Below are 22,088 nucleotides of genomic sequence, written 5' to 3'. Positions count from 1 at the left end.
GGGGGACTCTTCTATCGTTGGGCACTGGTCCATCATTTCGGGGGTGCTGATATTTTCACCGTGTCAGTGCATCTCAAATGATGTTCAATATCTAATCCTTTAACTCCAGGATCGGTTGAGATACAAATTCTCTGGTATACTCCATGTTGCGGTGTCTATGGTGTGGGCATCTTCTCTTTGGGGTACTCCTCTTCTTGTTTGTGGCATGATTTACACTTATCACATCTTTTAGAATGTTGAATCCTTATTTGTCTGTGAATCACACTCAATAAATAGAGATTAAATAAGGAGAGAGAGAGAGAAACAGACTGAAAGAGAGAATAAATAATAATGACTCGTGTCAAACCTTCTTTATTCTTAAAATAAATCCACTTATTTATAGAGAGGGTAAATGTTGATGATATTATATTTTTGCTCCTGCTTTAAAGGAGTTTGTACTTGGATATTTATTATTTTTTACATGGATAGAATTATCGCCCCACTACTTTTGACTTGCGGACTTACCTTAGTCGACTTCGGATCGGCAGGATCAGCTTGGTCGAAATAGATTGGCTCGGTCGGTTGAGCTTAATCGGTGTGAATCAATTGACTGATATGGCCCAACTATAGATCATTGACCTCTGAGGAGAATCCTATGAGCGTCCCTAAGATGGTTGGAGATGCCAGAGAACCAGATCTTCCCTTGGGTCGACTTGCATGTGATAGTTAGCTCGAGTACTCTTTTATATCTTTTTTAGCCAAGTGGCTTGTTCTTGTATCCTCTAGCTATCTTTGATCCTTCTCGTGGTTCGGTAGACTTTGGCCTTGCTGACTTGGCTCGGACAACTTCACTCAGTCGGCGAACTAAGCCTCACGAACTTCCATCAATGGGAACTTCTTCGTCATACTTTTTCCTTCTGAACTATTAGATCTCCTCAAGATACACATTCTTAATGTACAATATGCATTTGCATCTTTCAAATAACTTGGCACTAACCAACAAAAGCCCAGATTATTTTTATGCAGTATGTTCATGGCAAGAGCTTCGCCCAGTATGCTTCCAGCACTCACACAACAAGGCAACGATTACCGATTCCATGGCATACTTGTAGCATAATCCAAATATCTTTAACTATAAAATATGAAATGAGAGAAAAAATCAAACTCCAAACACGCTGTGCAGACTTCGATTAACTAAAAAACTAACATTTGATTGAATAATAAACTCACACAACAATAATAATCAGATTCGTAGCAGATTAACCAACATCGTCTCTACTACAAGAAAAGAAACCTCTGGTTTATGCCTCAAAAGTACAATTTTCCTGAAGTAGCTTATCAGGCATTCAGAAATAATATTTCCATTTATATTGCAGAATAATTTGATGACACCCATTTCATCCAAAGACTAGAGGAATCTTTCAGTAACATTTAACATGTACTTGCAGTGCATGAACTGCTTGATGGATTAGCCTGACAACTGCTGTATATGCCTGTTTGCAATCCACTCTTAAGCCAAGCAACATTGCTCAACTCGTTCGCCATCGAAGCTATTTCACGATGCAAGATGGGTGGAGACTCGACAAACTCAACAAACTCAGGACCCAACAAAGAGCTGCTATTTTGATCTCTGGTTTTAGTCCCACAACAGCCATGCCCACACCTGGATGGCACTTGGGGTTCCCAAAGAATGTTATCAAGCAACTTGCAATCTCCAGAGCCTGACATGCAAACTCGAAAGAGTGAAGCATTCAGTGGGGAAGCTCTTGATAGTAAAGAAGTAGTAGCGTGGCTGAGACCTGGATGATAAGGGCTGAAGGCACTTAATCTAGCAACAGGTCGAAAAATGGCAGATGGCTGTTTAAATTCAGGTCCAACTGTGTTTGCTCTGTCTTCAAAATAATGGGATAAGCTTTCTACTGAACTAATGTCTCTTCCTTCTGTGCTTGTGATGGCCTTAACATCCTCAAAAGATTGAGTTTCCTCTGAAGATCCTTTAGTTTTGTCTAAAATATCAGCACTATTATCTTCCTGCCCTTCACAAGGTGCTGGTTTAGAGCTTTCGAATTCAATGCATTTGCGTCTTAGTGTAGAATTCCAATGATTTTTTATAGCGTTGTCAGTTCTACCTTCTAAAAGCCTTGCAATTACTGCCCACTTATTACCGTGAACGGAGTGAGCAGCAATTATAATGCGGTCTTCTTCTTCTGCAGCATACATACACCTTTATTAATCGCCGCATAAAAATGCACAGGAATAAAAAACAAAGTCAATAGTGCAAAGAATATCAAGAGCATTTTCCAATTGGTATAAATGATAATACGGGATCATTGGCGGTTGCAATCACCTGTATTCACTTGATCATTATCCTGATAAAAGGGGGGATTGCGTAGTAGAAAAGAAGTGCATTGTATATTGGTGGTTGACAAACATTAGATTTGATCATTGGTATGAGAAATTAAGGCCGATGGAGAATGTTAGAAATCAGTTGACGATGAATGGTTGGTAATCTTGACCAAGTGACCAGTGAGACAAACATCACCAGCCAGATGTCAATCATTAGCAAGTGTAATATGCTGATTGATGAGAAATGCAGCACATGCATAAGAGACAAATGTACAACCACAAAAGAATGGTAATGACTTGATTAATATCTTTAATTAGAATAATTTATGAGTTTTATGTTGTAAGTAAAATTTTGTTTATATTTTCAAAGTATGAACTTATATGAAAAGATTTGAGAATCTAAATTTCAAGTGAATTTAAATTTTCAAATTATGGGAAAAGATCATGAGAGAAATAATTAATCATATGATTAGCAATTAATTAAATATTATTAGATTTATAATGTCAACTTGTAGCCATTATTACCTATTATTAGTTTTTATTCTCTCATTATATATTTCATATTTGTTTTATTCTATTTCATTTCTTTCCTATTTCTTTTATTCTGCTTTATTTAGTTTTTATTTTTTTATTCAATTTTATTTCTTTCCTTTGTTGTGTCTTATTGTAATTGGGTTTAAATACACTTCTTCTATCAAAAAAATTGCGCTGCTCTATTCCAAATCTCATCAAAGTATCAGAGTTTAATCTTAGATCCAACAACCGCTGGCCTCCTCTGCTGATTCCAGCAGTTGGTGATTTCCTCTTCTGATTTTTTCTACTACAGTTTTTCCCTGATCCTGCTGCCATTTTCCTTCTACCATTTTTCCTGGTTCTACAAGCCGCAGGTTTCCTTCTGTTTCCAAGCAGCAGCCACAGGTTTCCCCAGCCATATGGTTCTCCGTATGATTCCTGCAGCCGTTTTCCTTTGTGCCGCTCCTTCAGCCACTGCTCGACTGTTTTGCCTCTGCCTCTCAAATCACTGTTGCATTGAAGAAGATAGAAGGTTCTGATGAGAAGAAATGGCAGAAAATTCATTGTTTTCTGGATCTTCTTCATCTTTGTTCTCCTTTTCATCTTTGTTCTCCTTTTCAGCTGTTTGTCACGGATTAACTTATTTCAAGTCACTTGTGCAGCTTTAGCGCTCTTCTTTGACACTAAATCGACCTAACCCTCACCATGCTTGGACTTTTAAAAACAAAACTCTCTTGGAAGAAGAATAGGAAGAAATATTGGAGAAAGAAACACTTCACTAAGAAAGAGTAATTACAACATTTGAATGCTTAGGAACCTTGGAGAGTTCTTGGATGGTTTCAAATGAGGGGGGGGATTCCTATCTATAGTTCCCTCCAAGTCTAAGCGAAATTTCTAGATTACATTAGAATATACTAATTTCTAGATAGTTCTACATTATTCGCTTATATGCATGCATAGCCCTAGATCTTTTGAGGTTATTCTTGAGCTCTCCTTGGAGTTTTTCTTTCTAATATTCTCTAGAATGCGGTGGAGTTTTCTAGAGCTACTTAGATTTCTCTCCTCCATCAGGTCTGTTGTAGAATCTTCCATCCCTTAGTTTTCTTGCCAATTTCTTGAAGATGACGGAGTGTGACACAGTTGCTCCTAGCAGCTTCTCTCAACCGGCTGATCTCAATTATGCCGCTGAAGCTTCCTGCTCTTTTCTCCTTCCAGCCCAGTTGTTTTTCTTCCGGCTGCTGATCCCATCAAGCTTCTCAAAGCCGACATTTCTGCAGGCCTTCCTGTTGTTTTTGCTGACTTGGTAATTAAAAAGTCACTGGCCCTCCGATCCCCTGTTTCTTCCTGCGAATTCACCGTAGTGTGGCTTCTTCCTGCAGCGCTGTTTTTCACCTCAGTGTGGCTATTTCCTGCAGGTTTTCTTACACACTCTTCTACAGCCTTCTTGCAGCTTTTCTGCATCGTTCTTGCACCTTACTTGCACTTTACTGTAGCATTATTGTAGATCTCGTGTATCCTTCCTGCAGTTATCCGTCAATTGAAGACTTATAAATCCATCAATGTCTCGGAATCCGAGTCACATTTCTTTTAGCTCAGTCATAATCATCTTGAATTGTCCTCAACCCTCGTTCATGCCACCTCGGACCGGTCACTCAATTTGTGTTTACTGTCACAAACCCAACCACACTCGGGATAAGTGTTGGAAACTTCATATAGTAAATTAGCTTACAAACCTTCAGCCAAACCCTCTTCTACCAAAGGTCTCACGGCAACGTCCGAATCTACCACGATTCAACCAATGTCCTAATCTACCTGGAACATCCCGGAATCCTCCGAATCCCTGAGAAACCGGATGGAGCTATTGATCAAGCTACTTGGAGCACATCAAATCTCTACGAGTCCATCAACATTCCACATCCGACAAGGTACTATTCCCATCACTTTCAGCAGTTTCTCATCAAAGTATCAGAGTTTAATCTTAGATCCAACAACCGCTGGCCTCCTCTGCTGATTCCAGCAGTTGGTGATTTCCTCTTCTGATTTTTTCTACTACAGTTTTTCCCTGATCCTGCTGCCATTTTCCTTCTACCATTTTTCCTGGTTCTACAAGCCGCAGGTTTCCTTCTGTTTCCAAGCAGCAGCCACAGGTTTCCCCAGCCATATGGTTCTCCGTATGATTCCTGCAGCCGTTTTCCTTTGTGCCGCTCCTTCAGCCACTGCTCGACTGTTTTGCCTCTGCCTCTCAAATCACTGTTGCATTGAAGAAGATAGAAGGTTCTGATGAGAAGAAATGGCAGAAAATTCATTGTTTTCTGGATCTTCTTCATCTTTGTTCTCCTTTTCATCTTTGTTCTCCTTTTCAGCTGTTTGTCACGGATTAACTTATTTCAAGTCACTTGTGCAGCTTTAGCGCTCTTCTTTGACACTAAATCGACCTAACCCTCACCATGCTTGGACTTTTAAAAACAAAACTCTCTTGGAAGAAGAATAGGAAGAAATATTGGAGAAAGAAACACTTCACTAAGAAAGAGTAATTACAACATTTGAATGCTTAGGAACCTTGGAGAGTTCTTGGATGGTTTCAAATGAGGGGGGGGATTCCTATCTATAGTTCCCTCCAAGTCTAAGCGAAATTTCTAGATTACATTAGAATATACTAATTTCTAGATAGTTCTACATTATTCGCTTATATGCATGCATAGCCCTAGATCTTTTGAGGTTATTCTTGAGCTCTCCTTGGAGTTTTTCTTTCTAATATTCTCTAGAATGCGGTGGAGTTTTCTAGAGCTACTTAGATTTCTCTCCTCCATCAGGTCTGTTGTAGAATCTTCCATCCCTTAGTTTTCTTGCCAATTTCTTGAAGATGACGGAGTGTGACACAGTTGCTCCTAGCAGCTTCTCTCAACCGGCTGATCTCAATTATGCCGCTGAAGCTTCCTGCTCTTTTCTCCTTCCAGCCCAGTTGTTTTTCTTCCGGCTGCTGATCCCATCAAGCTTCTCAAAGCCGACATTTCTGCAGGCCTTCCTGTTGTTTTTGCTGACTTGGTAATTAAAAAGTCACTGGCCCTCCGATCCCCTGTTTCTTCCTGCGAATTCACCGTAGTGTGGCTTCTTCCTGCAGCGCTGTTTTTCACCTCAGTGTGGCTATTTCCTGCAGGTTTTCTTACACACTCTTCTACAGCCTTCTTGCAGCTTTTCTGCATCGTTCTTGCACCTTACTTGCACTTTACTGTAGCATTATTGTAGATCTCGTGTATCCTTCCTGCAGTTATCCGTCAATTGAAGACTTATAAATCCATCAATGTCTCGGAATCCGAGTCACATTTCTTTTAGCTCAGTCATAATCATCTTGAATTGTCCTCAACCCTCGTTCATGCCACCTCGGACCGGTCACTCAATTTGTGTTTACTGTCACAAACCCAACCACACTCGGGATAAGTGTTGGAAACTTCATATAGTAAATTAGCTTACAAACCTTCAGCCAAACCCTCTTCTACCAAAGGTCTCACGGCAACGTCCGAATCTACCACGATTCAACCAATGTCCTAATCTACCTGGAACATCCCGGAATCCTCCGAATCCCTGAGAAACCGGATGGAGCTATTGATCAAGCTACTTGGAGCACATCAAATCTCTACGAGTCCATCAACATTCCACATCCGACAAGGTACTATTCCCATCACTTTCACAATTTATTTCACCTCTAGTTTGTGGATTATTGATTCAGATGTCACGAATCACATGACTGGATGCTCACAATTTTTCTCAACTTATTATCCGTGCTCTAAAAAGATACAGTGAGAATTGCCAATGACTCCTGTAGTTTCATTGTTGCTAAAGGGTTGATTATACTAACAACAGATCTAACTCTGGAAACTGTTTTACATGTTCCCCATTTGCAATGTAACTCGTTATCTGTCAGCAAGTTGATGAATGATATTGATTGCCTTGTTAACTACTCTTCTGATTGTTGTGTTTTTCAGGATTTGTTATTCGGGGAGAATGATTGGAACTGCTAAGAGAGTAGCCAGACTCTACTACTTTCAAGAGATAAGTATGAAGAGTGAGGACACACCTCTTAAGAAATGTAGTTTGTCTCGGGTCATTGAATATTTCATTATGTTGTTGCATTGTCATTTAAGTCATCCTAATTTTCAGTATTTAAAAAATTTATATCATTTTATGTTTTCTATAAAAACCTTTCTAATTTCAATTGTGAGCCATGTTGGTTGGTCAAACATCACCGAGTTCATTACCCACCCAATATCACACATTCCGCTCATTTTTTTTTCGTTCACAGTGACTATGAGGACCCTCTCGCACTCCCAGCTACACAAATGAATGGTGGTTCCTGACTTTGATTGATGATCACATTCGAATGAAGTGGGTCTACATTTTAAAGGACAAACCGGTGTTTGTTGTCACCTTCCAAAACTTATACACCTTCGTTTCAACTCAATTCAAGGTTGTGAATTATTCAATTCTATTTTTGGTGAATTCTTGGTGAGTAAGGGTATCCTCCACCACAGCTCGTGTACAGACACTCCTCAACAAAATAGGAATACAGAGATGAAAAACTATCACATCCTCGACATTGCTCGCTCCATTATATTTCATTCTAATGCCCAAAAACGATTTTGGAATGATGTCATTCTCATTAACACCTATCTCATAAATAGAATCCCTTCTAAAATTCACAAGTTTAGAACTCCTCTTGCTGTCTTAATGTCATACTTCCCTACCAATCAAGTCTTCTCAACCTTAGACCCCAAGTTTTTGGGTTCACTACTTTTGTTCAGAACACTGCCCTCAATCGAAGTAAACTTGAACTCAGATTCACAAAATTTATCTTCTTTGGGTATTCAGCCACACAAAAGGGGTATCGATGTTATGTTCCTACCACTTACAAAATCTATGTGAGTGTTGATGTCTCCTTCTTTGAAAGTGTTCCCTATTTTCCTAGCTCAGACCCAAGAGAGGAGAACCTTGGGTTCTTAGACACTATCCCTTATCCTGCTCCTATGATGTTCCCCTCATTGTTCTTGTCACTGAGGAGTCCCCTGTTCTGATGACTGCAACATCCGGTGAGCCCCCTGATTTGGTGAGTTCACCGTCACCTCCTCCCACTATATGTGTCTACACTCGGCGCACCCATTCAAATGCTCCTACTTTGAAACACGCTGCCTCCTTACAGGACCCTAACTCCACTCCGGGAGACATCATTAGCATCCTCCAAATGAGAAGATGAGTTCTTCGAGTAAGGTATGCAATCAGACATGCTCCCTCTATTCTATGGCAAAATATGTCTCTTTGAGCAGTTTATCTCCGACCTACAGAGCATTTCCTACTGCCCTGACGGACCATCACATCCCAACAACCATTGAGGTTGCTCTTGCTGATCCAACTTGAAAAATGACAGTAATTAAGGAGATGAATGTCCTTCAGCAAAATCATATATGGGACGTCGTTGATCTTCCTCAGGGTAAGAATGTTGTAGGGTATCAATGGATTTTCAACACCAAGTTCAACTCTGATTGGTCTTTTGAACATAATAAGGCACGATTGGTCGCCAAAGGGTACTCACAGACCTACGAGTTGACTATGAAGAGATTGCTCCAGTGGGTAAGTTAAAACACTATTCGAGTTTTGTTCTCTTGTGGTGAATTTGGATTTGACTTTATTTCAGCTAGATGTCAAAAATGTGTTCTTGTATGAAGAGCTTACAGAAGAGGTATACATGTCTCTATTCCAGACTTTAATTCTACTACCTTCAGAGGGCAAGTGTGCAGGCTGCGAAAGTCCCTCTATAAGCTAAAGCAGTCTCCAAGGGTCTGGTTTTTCAAGTGCACAAAGGTGGTTGTAGGCAATGTTTTCACTCTGGCTCAATCAGATCACACACTCTTCTCCCGACATTCTTTCATTAGTCAGGTAGCTATCCTTAGGTAACAAAATCCGAGCATTGGAGTGCTTGAAAGACATTCCTGTTATATCCTTTGAAATGAGGACTTGAGATCTCTCTGATACTTCTTAGGCATGGAAGTCGCTCGATCATCACGGGGCATTTGTTTATCTCAACGCAAATATGTGGTTGATCTCTTGTCAGAGAATAATCCTCTTCTGTACAAACTCGTGGTTGTCTCTATGGATCTCAATGAAAAATTATTTGACATTTGTGTCTGTCAACAAAACTCACTACCATCGTCTTGTGGGAAAACTCATCTACCTCGTCATACTCGCCCCGACATATGTCATGCAATTGGTATAGTAAATCAATTTATTCACGACCCCTATGAGCAACAACTTCAATTTGTCCACCAAATTCTCCGCTATTTAAAAGGCACACCGGGCTCAGGTTCGCTTTTCTCTCGATACATCTATCGGTCTATTGCTATTTATACAGATGGGGTCGATTCATGATCGACATTCCACATCGTGGTATTGCTCGTTTGTATGGGGAAATCTTATCGCGAGGAAAAGCAAAAAACAATCTACGATTGTCTGGAGCAATGCTGAAGCTGAATTTCGGTCTATCTTTGGGGATTTGTGAAGCCCCCTGGTTACGCATCAATATCCGTGAACTTCGTATGTCAACCTTCATCACGTTGTAGCTATTCTATGATAAAAAAACCACCGTCCTCATTGCTCACAATCCAGTACAACATGATCGTACCAAACATGTGAAGATTAACAGACACTTTATTAAAGAAAAGATTAAGTCTAGGAAAATTTGTGTTTTGTTTGTGCCCTCCACTCGTTAATATTCTCACCAAAAATTTTTCTCGTCCTTTGTTCGATGAGTTCAAATCCAAGTTGAACATAATTGACATTTATGTTTCAACTTGAGGGGGAGTATTAGATTTATGATGACAATATATAGTCATTATTACCTATTATTAGTTTTTATTCCCTCATTATATATTTCTTATTTATTTTATTTCTTTCCCATTTATTTTATTTGATTTTATTTCATTCCTATTTATTTTATTGTGTTTTATTTCTTTCTTCTATCAATAAAATTATGTTGCTCTATTTAGGGCTGTCAAAACGGCTCGTTGTTTGCAAACAGCTCATGTTCGGCTCGTTCACTAAGTTAACGAGTCGAACACGAACAACACGAACCAATATTTGTTTGTTCGTGTTCGGCTCATTTTGGCTCGAAATATTACTAATCAATTAAAAGTATTAATTAAAAACTTTGAAAAAATTAATTGACTATAATGCTACAAAGATTTATAATCAATTAAAGGTATTAATTATGAATATATAATAAAAATTATTAAAGTAGATTCAAATGATGTTTTAAATCTTACCCCAATCCTTAACATCTTATGATTACGTGATTGTTGACCTCATTTTTGTGAGGTCTTTCCTTCTTATTACTAAAGCCTAGGATCTAGCTCTAGGAGTTTCCTATTGACTATCTTAGAAAACCAGCATTGAAACCTGTCCCTTTAGAAATTCCAAAACACTTCTTATTTTTCTGTGATGCCTAGCATTTATGGTCTCAATATCATCGTCTTATGGACGAGCGCTTAAGGGTCATTGTGTGGAGACTCAATGAGAAGTTCCCAATAGAACCTCAAGCCCTAGGAAAACCTTTTCGCGACTTTATCGTCGCACACACACACCAAATGCACAAAATTCACTAAATCACACAAGATAGGACTTCAATTAAGCTCAAAGGATGGGTGAAAATGTAAACTTCTCCAAACGACCTCCGATGACAAATTAGACTGCACCAACGCGTCTGGGACATCAATTTTATTAGAAAAAGACACTCATATTGTCATATTTCCGATACAAAAAAATTTGCACGTAAGTCAACCACGCAAATCGATGAATTCATCAAAACGATCTCAGAAGGTGAAACGGACCGCGCCAGCGCGTCCGGAACGTCAGAATTACCCAAAAATGATACCAATTTTATTATGTTTAGACAACAACAACAACAACAACAAAGCCTTAATCCCACTACGTGGGGTCGGCTACATGAATCCTTTTTCTCCATTGCGTCCTATTTAGTGTCAGATTTTCATTTAGTTCTAGTAAATTAAGATCATTTTTAATACAATAAGCCCAAGTCTTCCTAGGTCTACCTCTGCCTTTCTTAACACAAGTCGAATTTAAAGCATCTACTCTCCTAATCGGATCATCTAATGGTCGACGTTTAATATGACCAAACCATTTAAGGCGACTTTCTCTAATTTTGTCTGTCACAGGAGCTACACCAACCCTATCACGAATATATTCATTCCGCATTTTGTCTCTAAGTGTAAATCCACTCATCCACCTAATCATTCTCATCTCGGCAACACTTAACTTATTATTATGCTTCTCTTTTAAAGGCCAACATTCAGCGCCATAGAGCATTGCAGGTCTCACCACCATCTTATAAAATTTTCCTTTCAGTCTTAGCGGTACTTTTCTATCACACAAAAGGCCCGAAGCATTCCTCCACTTCAACCAACCAACTTGAATTCTACTATTAACATCCCCATCTATATCACCATCGCTTTGGACAACGGACCCAAGATATCTAAATCGTTCACACCTTTTAATAATTTGATCACCCAAAGTCACACTTCTGTCACTAGAGCTATTACTACTAAAATTACATTCCATGTATTCAGTTTTAGTTCTACTTAAACGAAGGCCTTTAGACTCCAATGTAGACCTCCATAATTCAAGTTTTTCTTGGGCTTTTTCTCTCGTTCTAGACGCACGAATAAAACACAAATTTAATTTTTATTTTTCAAAATATTAAATATTTTTTATAAATTTTACCCCTAAATTATAATCACATTAATCCCTAAACCCTATTTACCCCTTCGCTCGCACGCTTAAACCCTCGTTCGAGCAGTTCGAGCCATCTCAGGGCTCGATCCCGCGGCTCGTCTCCCTCTCGTCCGTGTGCCCTAGTTCCACGATGGATCCACGCGGCTTTACTTTGCCGATCTTGCTCGCGGCTCATCTCCTCGAACTTCCCCTTGACTTTTCGGCTCTCCAATCGTAAGGAGGTGAGCTGGCCGACGCTTCTCCTCCTCGAGGCTGTATGCTCTCCCTCTTTATTGTGTCGATTTTGTCCCTCTTGTTCTATTCGGCCATGAAGCGGTGGTTGGTGGCTGATTCTTGCCCCCCTCTTCTCTGCCCATAAAAAGGTTCTTAGATTCTCTGTGTTGGGTTGTTGAAAATTTTTGGAGAGAAAGGAGAGGCTGTATTTTTGCTGTGGGAGGCTCTAGGGAAGAAAACTCTTCTCTAAAATTTGATTCTCATGCGCTTGGAGTGTGGGGTGTTCGTGGAGTGCTCTTTACTTTGCCAAAAATCCTCTCTAAGCTATAAATTCGGGTGCCTGTGGTGAGGAGCATTCGAAGTTGTCGTTTCTTGAAGTCTTTAGGAGGAACATTTCTCTTGAAGTGGTTTTCTTGAAATTGTCTTTCATTTTTTTTATCTTAAAACTGTTGAAAAGAGGTATTCTTCCCCTTCTTCCTATTCTATTTTATTTAGGATGGCATTTTGAGGCATCTCTATCCTCTTACGAAAATTAATGGAAGCATGGTTTAGTTTATTCTGAAGCTTAAACATTGATACATGATTAGATTCAGTAAAAGGAAAGCATGTATGGGTTGCCTCTATTCTTTTTGCTTGAAATACTTGGAAACATTATATTGATAGCTTGGAAATGAAGTTTGCCCCTCTAGAAATGCATGTTAGGAGAAATTATCAAAGCTTTTATCATTGTTATTCATGCTTAGAATAAATGTTGGAAAAGGATGGTTCTAAAAGGATTTATTCATGTTTACCTATTGCCTATCATCATTTGATACAAAAGTTGGAACCCTCTTATCTTGAGGCTCGGTTTAGTTTCTATACTGCTCGGTTTTGTCCATCTTGGATTCAGTTTTATTTGTGCAGGGCTGGATAAATGCTGGAATCATTGTTCTTATTTTTGCCTATAAGTTGGGCTCGGTTTTGGATCATTTTAAAATATACAAATAGATGGAATTCGGTTTCAAAATTTTCTCTAGTGGATGTGGTTTTGGTTTTGCCCCTGTGTAGGGCTGGGTTTTACCCCTTTGCTGCTCGGTTTTTGTCCCTTCTTTGGGCTCGGTTTTAGTTCTTTTAAAATGAGTAAATGCTGGAAATTTTTTTGTTTGCTCTCCCATGTGACCGGACTTGTTTTACTCCTGCATTGGAATGGGTTTTACCCCTTTGCTGCTCGGTTTTTGTCCCTTCTTTAGGCTAGGTTTTAGTTCATTTAAAATGAGTAAATGCTAGAAGTATTTTTGTTTGCTCTCCCATGTGATTGGACTTGTTTTACTCTTGCGTTGGACTAGGTTTTACCCCTTTACTGCTCGGTTTTTGACCCATTCGTTGGGCTCGGTTTTGGTTCTTTTGAGATGAAATTATGTTGGAAATTAATCTCCGTTTTTGGCTCATTTGATGGCCTTGGTTTTAGATCTTTTGGAATGGTTAATGCTGGATATTATTTTTCTTGGTTTGCCCCTGTGCTGGGCTCGGTTTGCCCATTTTTTGGACTCGGTTTGGGCTCCTTTTGATGATTTATGTTGGTTGAAATCCCTTGTTGTTTTGGAACATTCCTTGGGCTTGGCTTGCCCCTGTGCTAGGCTCGGTTGACCCCTTTCTTGGGCTCGATTTGGGCTCCTTTTGGTGATTTATGTTGGCTGAAATCCCTTGTTGTTTTGGAACATTCCTTGGGCTTGGCTTTCCCCTGTGCTAGGCTCGTTTTGACCCCTTTATTGGGCATGGTTTGATTGGGGTCTCCTCTTTAATGCTCCTCTCTCCAAAGATTTTTATTGGTAATCAAGTTTGTCATCCAAAAAATGCAAGAATTTTAATACCTATCGCTATGTGGGAACGTTTAGTTTGAGCATTGTTATGTCTTATGGGATGAAAGTGGGTTCGATCTCAATGATGTATAATAGTTTTTGCATTCACTCTCTTATGTATGTCAAATATAATACAATGGTAGTACTTATGGTGATTTCTTTATGCTGCCTTTGGGGCTTTCTTCTTGGCCCTTACCCGTAGGTCTATGCTGCCTTTGGGGCCTTCTTCTTTACCCCTACCCGTGGGTTTGTGTTGTGTTGGGTTCCTCCTTGCCATACCCCCTGGCAATAGGTGGCCGTGAGCTTCTTATTGGAGGTTTGGCTGCCATATTTCCTGGTCTTACCCGTGATCCCTGTTCCCTTTCCTGGTCTAACCCGTGAGCCCCTACCCTCTTTTCTGCTTTACCCGATAGCCTTACTGTTGATCTCTTCGTGGAATAAGTTGGGTTGATAGTCATCCCTCTCTGTGGCCTCTGGTTATGAATATTTATATGGTTCTATATGGCTAATTTCATGTTTATGCGAAATGAAAAGCTTTTAATGAAGGTTGGATTTAAATGATTTTGATATTGGCATGATTTTCTGGAAAGCTAGAAGGTTGCCCCCTCTATTAATTAGTCTCTCTTATTTTGTGACATCTAAAAGGCTTTTATAGCTTTATTTCAGAAAATCATGAATTTGATATAAATTGAATTCATGAAGGGTTTGGAAATTCATAAAATTGTCATTTGGAAAGGATACCCTTCCTGGGTTGATCCAATTATAAAAAGTTGAGAAAATGATATCCTTCTTGAATTGGTCTTGGGCTCTATTTTTAGATCTTTTTGATATAACTTTGAAGATTGTTTCACCCTTATTCCTTTGATCTTTTGAGTGGGTCAATTCCTCATCTCTCCCATCCCCATTTTTATTATTTTCTTTCATTGCTTCTTAGTTCGGTTTTATGTGCTTATGTCTGATACATAAGTGCTCATGTATAGCATTATGCTATATGTGAAATCATCAAGCAATGTCGCAAGTAAGTCGGTTTTTTTTTTTGGTTTTGGGGGGGGGGGGGATGATGACAAAGGCACGCCGGTAGTAAAGCAGAATGATATCTCATCCTACAACACCAGGACTTAATTCTGGGACCTGATGAACTGTATGATGAAAGTATCATTCACCGACATAATCACCGACATAAGACTAAACCGACATAAGACTAAAGGGGGACCCGTACCTTCTTAGGTTGTTGGTAGTCCTAGGCCCGATGACGTGATCAACTTGTGGACAACTATATTTTCTTTTAAAATTGATAAAACAAATTGATAAGAACGGATACAATATTTATAAAAATGTTTTCATTACAAAATTAAAAAAAAAATTTATAACTTTTCTTTTGTATGCTTGAAATATATGTGCATGCTAAAATTTAAATTTTAAATATGTTACAATTGGGTTGTCCACTTGTTGATTACCGATCATGGGCAAAGGAATACCCTCCTAAGTTAGGTTTAGTAGGATATCCTTCTAGTGGAGTGGCGGGTTTTATACATCTGGGTGACCGAGTAGTCTTCGACGACCCTCGAGTACAAATATATAATTTTGAGCATAGCCCCGACCCGAGTGCTTGCGGTCCCCTCTTTTCGGAGTTCAATATGCTAAACTGAAATTGCCATGTTATGTTAAGATTTACTAGAACAATCCGTTTTCAAAAAAAAAAAAAAAAAAAAAAAAGAGAGAGAAGAAAAAGAAAGAATGGAAAAGAGCATGCTTGCTTGTACTGCAACAACATCCCACAAAACCGGGTCGGTAACATGCTTACTTGTATTGAAATGATAAAAATGCTTAGCAATACGTATTGCCTTGTACAAAATAAAAAGGAATTACATAAGCAATTACTTGCACCCAGGCAAGAAGCCTGTCGAGTTCCTAAATTCTTTTTAGGACCTTATAGCTAGAACAAGATATTCATTTAATGATTGACAACCTGTCAATAAATTTACCAAGGTCTTATAATTTGCATTAGAAATGAGGTAGTATATGACTTGGACGTTGGAAAATATATTTAATTGAGCATAACCAAACAAGTAAAAAAAAACCTCTGAATTCTAGGTCTAGAACAGCTCCTAGGAATCCTACTGAGACATCCAATAGGAATGCAGTTTGATTTAAAAATCATAAAAGAGAGCACATTCAAAATCAAGGAAAGGCCCAAATCATGTTCCTAGATTACTGACAATTTTAATGTTGAATATGATTTAGAGAACTTATGACATTAAGCATCACAATTTAATAATGTCCCCTTAGCCATCATTAGAAGTGCGAATGTTACTAGTTCCGATTCAAAAGATTGGAGAATGACAAACATCTTTTAATTTTATGCAACCTGCAATGATAAAAAATGTAGACTAATCATAGATAATAGCAATATTGTAGGTGTTCTTTCTACACAAGCCATAAGTAGGACTAATATAAAAAACAAACTACACCCAACTCCATTTCACGTAAATTGAATCAACATGACCCGCCCTCCTGTCACCACTAAATGTTTAATGCCAATTTAGATGTGAAGTTATGAAGATAACATATAGTGTGATATTATACCCATGTGCATAGCACACCTTCTCTTAGACAGCCTATAGTTGTATGCCATGGATGTAACATATTATGAGAAAGGCAACAATTATGCATCCAAACATAAAAATAAATAATCAAATTTTACCCTATATAGCCAGCAAACAAGGTAGCCCCACATAAAACTCTTCAAATATTCAGCCTGTAAAAGCATCCAAAGAGACTCATTAACCTTGAACTATTGGTATTTGACCCCCTTACTGAATGATGCTTCAGACACTTCTAATTAAAGAAAAATTAGGTTTAAGACACTTTAGATGGTCTTAGTGTTCTTGTTGTTGAGTCTATCTTTCCAATGATCTTGTTGTTGAGTCTATCCTTCCAATGAAGGAATGGATGATGATGTTACATTATCCCATAAGATTCATATATATGTTATGGCCTCCACTTATTCTCCCTAGAATTTTCTCGTTAGCTAGCATTTTTTAGGTGTTTTGACCTTCCTGTTTTAGTTGAGTGGCTTTCCCCTGATTTGCATGTCGTTGCATTCTCTGTCATGTTATTTATCTAGTAATCAATCACTGGCATTTTAGGCATTTGACATCAATGATTACAAGTGCCTCGAAGCTATTTTCCACTCAAAAAAAAGAAGCCTTGCAAATATAATGCTCAACTATATAGTTGAGCTCGCAGTCTTGTCCCCACCTATTTAGTTATAAAATACTGTGTGTTGTATAGGACTATGAGACCAACTTGTTATTTTCAGAGCTTCTCCTAATGACCTATTGTGATGGTAGACAACAGTATGAGCGATTTTTCTTGAACTTAAAAAAATATATTTTTTTCCTTTTAAAATTATATAAAAAGTAAATAATTTATTTGCAACCCTTAAAAATAGTGAATATCTGTATCATCTTCTATTCTAAATCCTATAAAATTCACTTTGAGGATATGAGGATATTCATTTTCCCTCAAGGCTTTGATTTTCCTCTGTAAAGAAACAAAAGAATAATGTACAATAGGCATAATTATGAGTGACAATCGAGCCTCATTGTTCTTGTTTTGATTTACTAGTTTTCCTTCAAAAGGAAGGTCGATAGTCCTTGCATTTTTTGCCCAAAGATTAAGGTTGAGTTCTAATCTTCTACTTAAAATATGTCAATCATCCCCAAACTCAACATCCAATGATAGAAAGATGGAGGTTGATGTGATGGCTCAACATAAACCGGGTGATGTGAAGTTTGATCAATTTTTAATGATCCAATGTGTTTTTGATATTTTGACCATACATTTTTTCATCGTAAGTTCCTTTTTTAATGATTTACTAGTTAGATTTTTTTTTATTTAAGAAAATATAATTCTTTCAAAAATTTTTATGTTGAAATCATGATGCCTTTGCATTCGACAAATTTCTACAACTAAATCATACTATTAAAAATTTTAAATTTTTATTTATATTGTGTACATAATGAGCTCATTCCATGATTTTTATGCTAAAATATTGCAATTTATGTATAAAAATATTCCAAAATGTGACTTATCGATTTTGTCCTTTCCTTTATTAAGGAATTTAAGAAATTTTTATGATAGGCATGTGCGCTAAAGTTGGATGAATTTTTTAGTGGACACTCCCCTTAATGACATCATGCTCTCCCCCCAAAAACTTATAGAAGATGAGCAACATGGCGCAATAGTTGGTGACTTGTTCAGTATCAATAGTGATGCCCTGGCAATGCTTCATAAAACGTTTGATTTGCCCAATGCTCTAATGCATTGCAAGGCTAAGGCCAATGCAAGTGACTTTTCTTGAGCTAAACATCCCAGGACTCTTCCCCAGCTTTTAAGGACAATGCAAAGAGTAGGCGAGCAAAGGAGGTCTTCAATGACCCTGAAAGTGCGAACACTTCATATTTCTTTTCCCAACGTATTGCTCACCTTTTTGGATGTAACGAAAAAGCAGTAACTTAACCACAATACTTAGCCATCCTAGTTGCATACACCTTTAATCATTATTAATAAATTACTATTTTGTTCAATTTTTAGACAAAAATATTTTTAAAATTTTCATGTCCTTGTCCATTATTGCATGGTTCTTCATTTGCTTCTCTTCATGTAGCATGTTGAGCTATGGGAAAATAGACTGTATTGTCCTAGAGGCTAGGGAATTGCCTTTGATCCTTACTTAGAGAGCTTTGTTTGATTTCAATCAAATTATGGTGTTAGGAGCGAAAAACTACATTAGCCAAACCCTTGTGTTAGAGAGATTGAAATTTTTTAGAAATTTTCTCCTAGAGGAGACCCAGCCCTTTAAACATCTTAGAGAAAGTCAATTAAACATCCAAATTTTACTAAAGTGAAACAATTCAAACTAGTTGGAGCAAAACCTTTAATGTAATGGTGAGAAGATAATGCCCTCAAATAAAACATAGTGGATTTGATTCCTCAAATGACAGAGTTAGGTAGTTTCATTTAAGATGCTACACAGTGCACTTTTGTGGCTCAAAAAAAAACTCTCTTTTCAAAAATTGGATTTAAAATCATTGAAAGATGAATGCTTTCAGCGGGTTTCTTTGTCTGTAAAATAGGGTCGTAAATCCCATCTTGACCAATTTGATATTCCTCATTGAGAATAGAGTTAACAAAATTAGGCTCTACTAAGCTAGCTGATCATCTCTTTACAAAGACAAAAGTTGACAAGACTGATACCCTAATAATATTCAAGCAATAAATTTTAAATAAAATTGCAATTACACTTCTATTGGAGAATTCTTATAACAATATACCAACAGTATCTGATGAATTTTTTGAGGTATCATCGACTATAATTCGCATTTAATGTATCATTTACTTCCATCCCAAACCTAAACCCTCCAAAATCATGCGCCTACAGTATTCTTGCGGTAGCTCACTATTTTGAGCCACAATCTTACTTAGGAAGTAATGCTTATACATCCACTTTTTTTTAAATAATTAATATGTGGTATTGAATCCTATGGTATCTACTTGATCTTCAATGACTACTGACTTAAAGAAAAAAAAAAGAAAAAAGTTACTCTATCCTTCCTTTATTGTATAAAACTTTTAACTTTTTTCCCTATTATAATTTTATGGAGTTCAAAATTGTTCAATTAATTAAAAATATACTAAAAAAAAATGCATAAAAATAGTTGATATTCGGCACATATTATGAGTTATTCATAACCAATACCAAGGACAGAAGTTATGTTCGCCCTTAAAGACTTGGTCACTCTACAATTAATTATAATGAAAGTACAAACGTATACCATAATTTTTCTAAAAATTTTAATAATGACCATACTTGTGTATGAAAAATGGAAGCTAAAAAGTTATTATAAAAAAGTAACATCTCAATGATGATGCTAGAACTTGTAACATATAGGTTGGAAATAAAGCAAAGAATCCCAAGGTGTCAGGTTCAAGTGCTACCCCTACCCGAGAAGAAAAATAACATCACCAATAACCATGCCGCATACATATAGAGTTTTAAAACATACCAAACACAAATCTTCAACTAAGATAAATATCAATATGAATCCAATTTCTTATCAACAGTTACAATGCAAAACCATCATAAGTTACATAACTGAAAAAAAGGCTACCATTCGACCCTAAAAAAAATCATCATACCAACATTTCCAAGTTATTGGACTACCCTAAATTGTTCAGTATTCGTCGATTCCTTGTTAAGTTATTCAGATCATCTACATTCACTTAAAACATAAAACGCGAAAATTCAAAAATCTGCAGACCAAAATCGCATGGAGCTAATAACCAAAAAGCACATGGAAACACACAATGAGTTACGCAGCATCAAGAAGCGTGAGAAGTAAAAAAACAATAATATTAACAACAGTAATAACAAAAAGGATCACCGGTGAAGGGTTTCCTTTTCACATGAGGATCGAGTTGATTACACCACCGAAGCCGGCAAGATTTTCCGGAACGCCCAGGAACACCTCTCGCGATAAGGCTCCAATTTCTGGGCCCAAACTTAGCAACAAGCCGGCTAAGAATGGCGTCTTCCTCCGGCGACCATGGTCCCTTTACTCGATCTTCTTTGGAAGCAGTTATCGACTTCATAACAAACCCTTCCGCTTGAGATCCGGAACACTCGATGGAGACGGAAGGGGAAGACGGGGGCGGAAGAGGAGGAGGAGAACAAGCAAGATTCTCCGAAGGTTGCGGAGGAGGAGTTTCGTCGACGGCCATGTGATCGGCACTGGAACCCATTGATGCCCAGTAAGCGCTGCAAGGGAGTGCGGCGAGTGCGAGAGAGAGAGAGAGAGAGAGAGAGTACCGACCGAGTTAACCGCAACTTGGCTATGAGCTGAACGTTGGGACCAGGAACACTCGATTATATTGTTAGTAAATAACTAAATATCGTTAATTGAGATTTTTAAGCAAATTTAATAGAGCTCCCAACTCCCTACTCAACTAGGCTGCGTAAAGATGTAATTTTTCAAATTGATTCGTTTTTTCTAAGAAAAAAAAAACTGAAAATCGATTATTTTTTTAAATTTGAAAGAGGACTACACCATCACCTTCCAATGGGCAACATGCTTTATCCTATTTTTTTAAAATTTTGGCAATTTCATGGGTAATATGAGAAAAGCTATTTTATTATTATTAGAAAATGGTATAAATTTTTCTAGTGAGTAGATTTCAATGAGTTTTTTATTTTTTTTAAATTTGTGCACTGTAATAAAAAGTCAAATTTTAACTTTTAATTAATACAAATATAGTCAATAATTAATTTTAAAATTTCAGAAAATGATAATATTGCATTATTATAAACTTTTAAATTATTAAGATAAGATAAAACATTATAACACATTAGAAAGATTTAAATGTTTTTTTTCTATTTATTTCAGTTAATGAGTTGCAGTTTTTCTATCAAATTATTTGAGTTAATAAAATTCTAATATCTTATATATTCGAGCACTTCTCTACAAATTATTGTTTATAACCATGTCCCTGGATTTTGTATAACTGGCAGGAGTATATTAAATAAAATTAATTCACCAATTGCTTTACCAACCACCATAGTAAATTGATGTAATATTAGTTATGAGATATGATTAGTTTGATCAACCATTTCATCTGGAATATTTTTGAATGATTAGTTTGCTTGTCTGTAGCTATGATTCCACCAACCTTTTAAGAATATAGTTTGTTGAGTGACACATCTAGAATCTATCCCTACTAAACTAAACCTATGCTCCTCATCTGAAAATATATATATATATATAGGACATCAATCACTCACTGCGACGGGACAGTTCAGGCCCACCAGGTATTAAATTATTTAATTTTGTTTTACTAAGAGGGCTAAACTGTACACGTGACAGATAATAATCGGAATCCTGATGTATTCCCTGATGCAATGTTTTCTCCCTTATCAGACCATCAAAAAGTATATATTTTGATGATTTTATTTATGTGCCATTTCAATCCTTAGAAGGGTCTTGGTTCAAAATCCGCATTAAAATGACTAAAAATGATTGGTGATACATTATTCATCATCTCATTATTTTCAACAAAAGTGTCATACCAATCTGAGCAGCGGTTTATGTCGGGCGACCAAACGCAAATGGATCCGAAGAGCACTATGTTGAGCAGATATGTAAATACATAGAAGTTAAGCAGGTTCGGCGAACAGATGACGGAGCAAGGGAGCCACCACTGCAATACTGAGACTGTTCCCCAGTAGGGCGTACCTGAAAAGCATGATGACAATTTCAATGGTCCAGGAAATTAGTACTTACAAGGATTAGCAAACAAAATTAACAAAATTAATTGCAACACATGCTTAAATGGGTAAGAAAC

General features: G+C 37.5%; 2 protein-coding genes across 4 annotated transcripts in view; both read right to left on the bottom strand.

Moving 5' to 3' along the window:
* Positions 1 to 1,255: 1,255 nt before the first annotated feature.
* On the bottom strand, positions 1,256 to 21,891 carry LOC110039201 (transcription factor MYB1-like). The gene is made up of 3 exons (XM_020744190.1): positions 21,814 to 21,891; positions 20,135 to 20,589; positions 1,256 to 2,186 (listed from the first exon to the last, which is right to left on the bottom strand). The coding sequence occupies exons 2-3, from the start codon at positions 20,490 to 20,492 to the stop codon at positions 1,411 to 1,413; spliced, it is 1,134 nt and encodes a 377-aa protein (XP_020599849.1). The 5' UTR covers positions 20,493 to 20,589; positions 21,814 to 21,891; the 3' UTR covers positions 1,256 to 1,410.
* The window catches only part of LOC110039202 (tRNA (cytosine(38)-C(5))-methyltransferase), a 14,098-nt gene continuing 13,623 nt past the window's right edge, over positions 21,614 to 22,088 (bottom strand). For 2 of the 3 annotated variants that reach the window (XM_020744191.1, XM_020744192.1), the window contains exon 11: positions 21,615 to 21,979. In XM_020744191.1, coding sequence (XP_020599850.1) covers positions 21,901 to 21,979 — 79 coding nt within the window. In that variant the 3' untranslated portion in view covers positions 21,615 to 21,900. Of the gene's footprint in view, positions 21,980 to 22,088 lie in introns of all 3 variants that reach the window. The other variant, XM_020744193.1, reaches the window with a different exon arrangement.

Source organism: Phalaenopsis equestris, unplaced genomic scaffold (assembly GCF_001263595.1).
Source record: "Phalaenopsis equestris unplaced genomic scaffold, ASM126359v1 Scaffold235833, whole genome shotgun sequence".
Taxonomy (NCBI): domain Eukaryota; kingdom Viridiplantae; phylum Streptophyta; class Magnoliopsida; order Asparagales; family Orchidaceae; genus Phalaenopsis; species Phalaenopsis equestris.
Note: the sequence above shows the minus strand (reverse complement) of the source record. Positions and strands in the feature narration are given on the sequence as shown.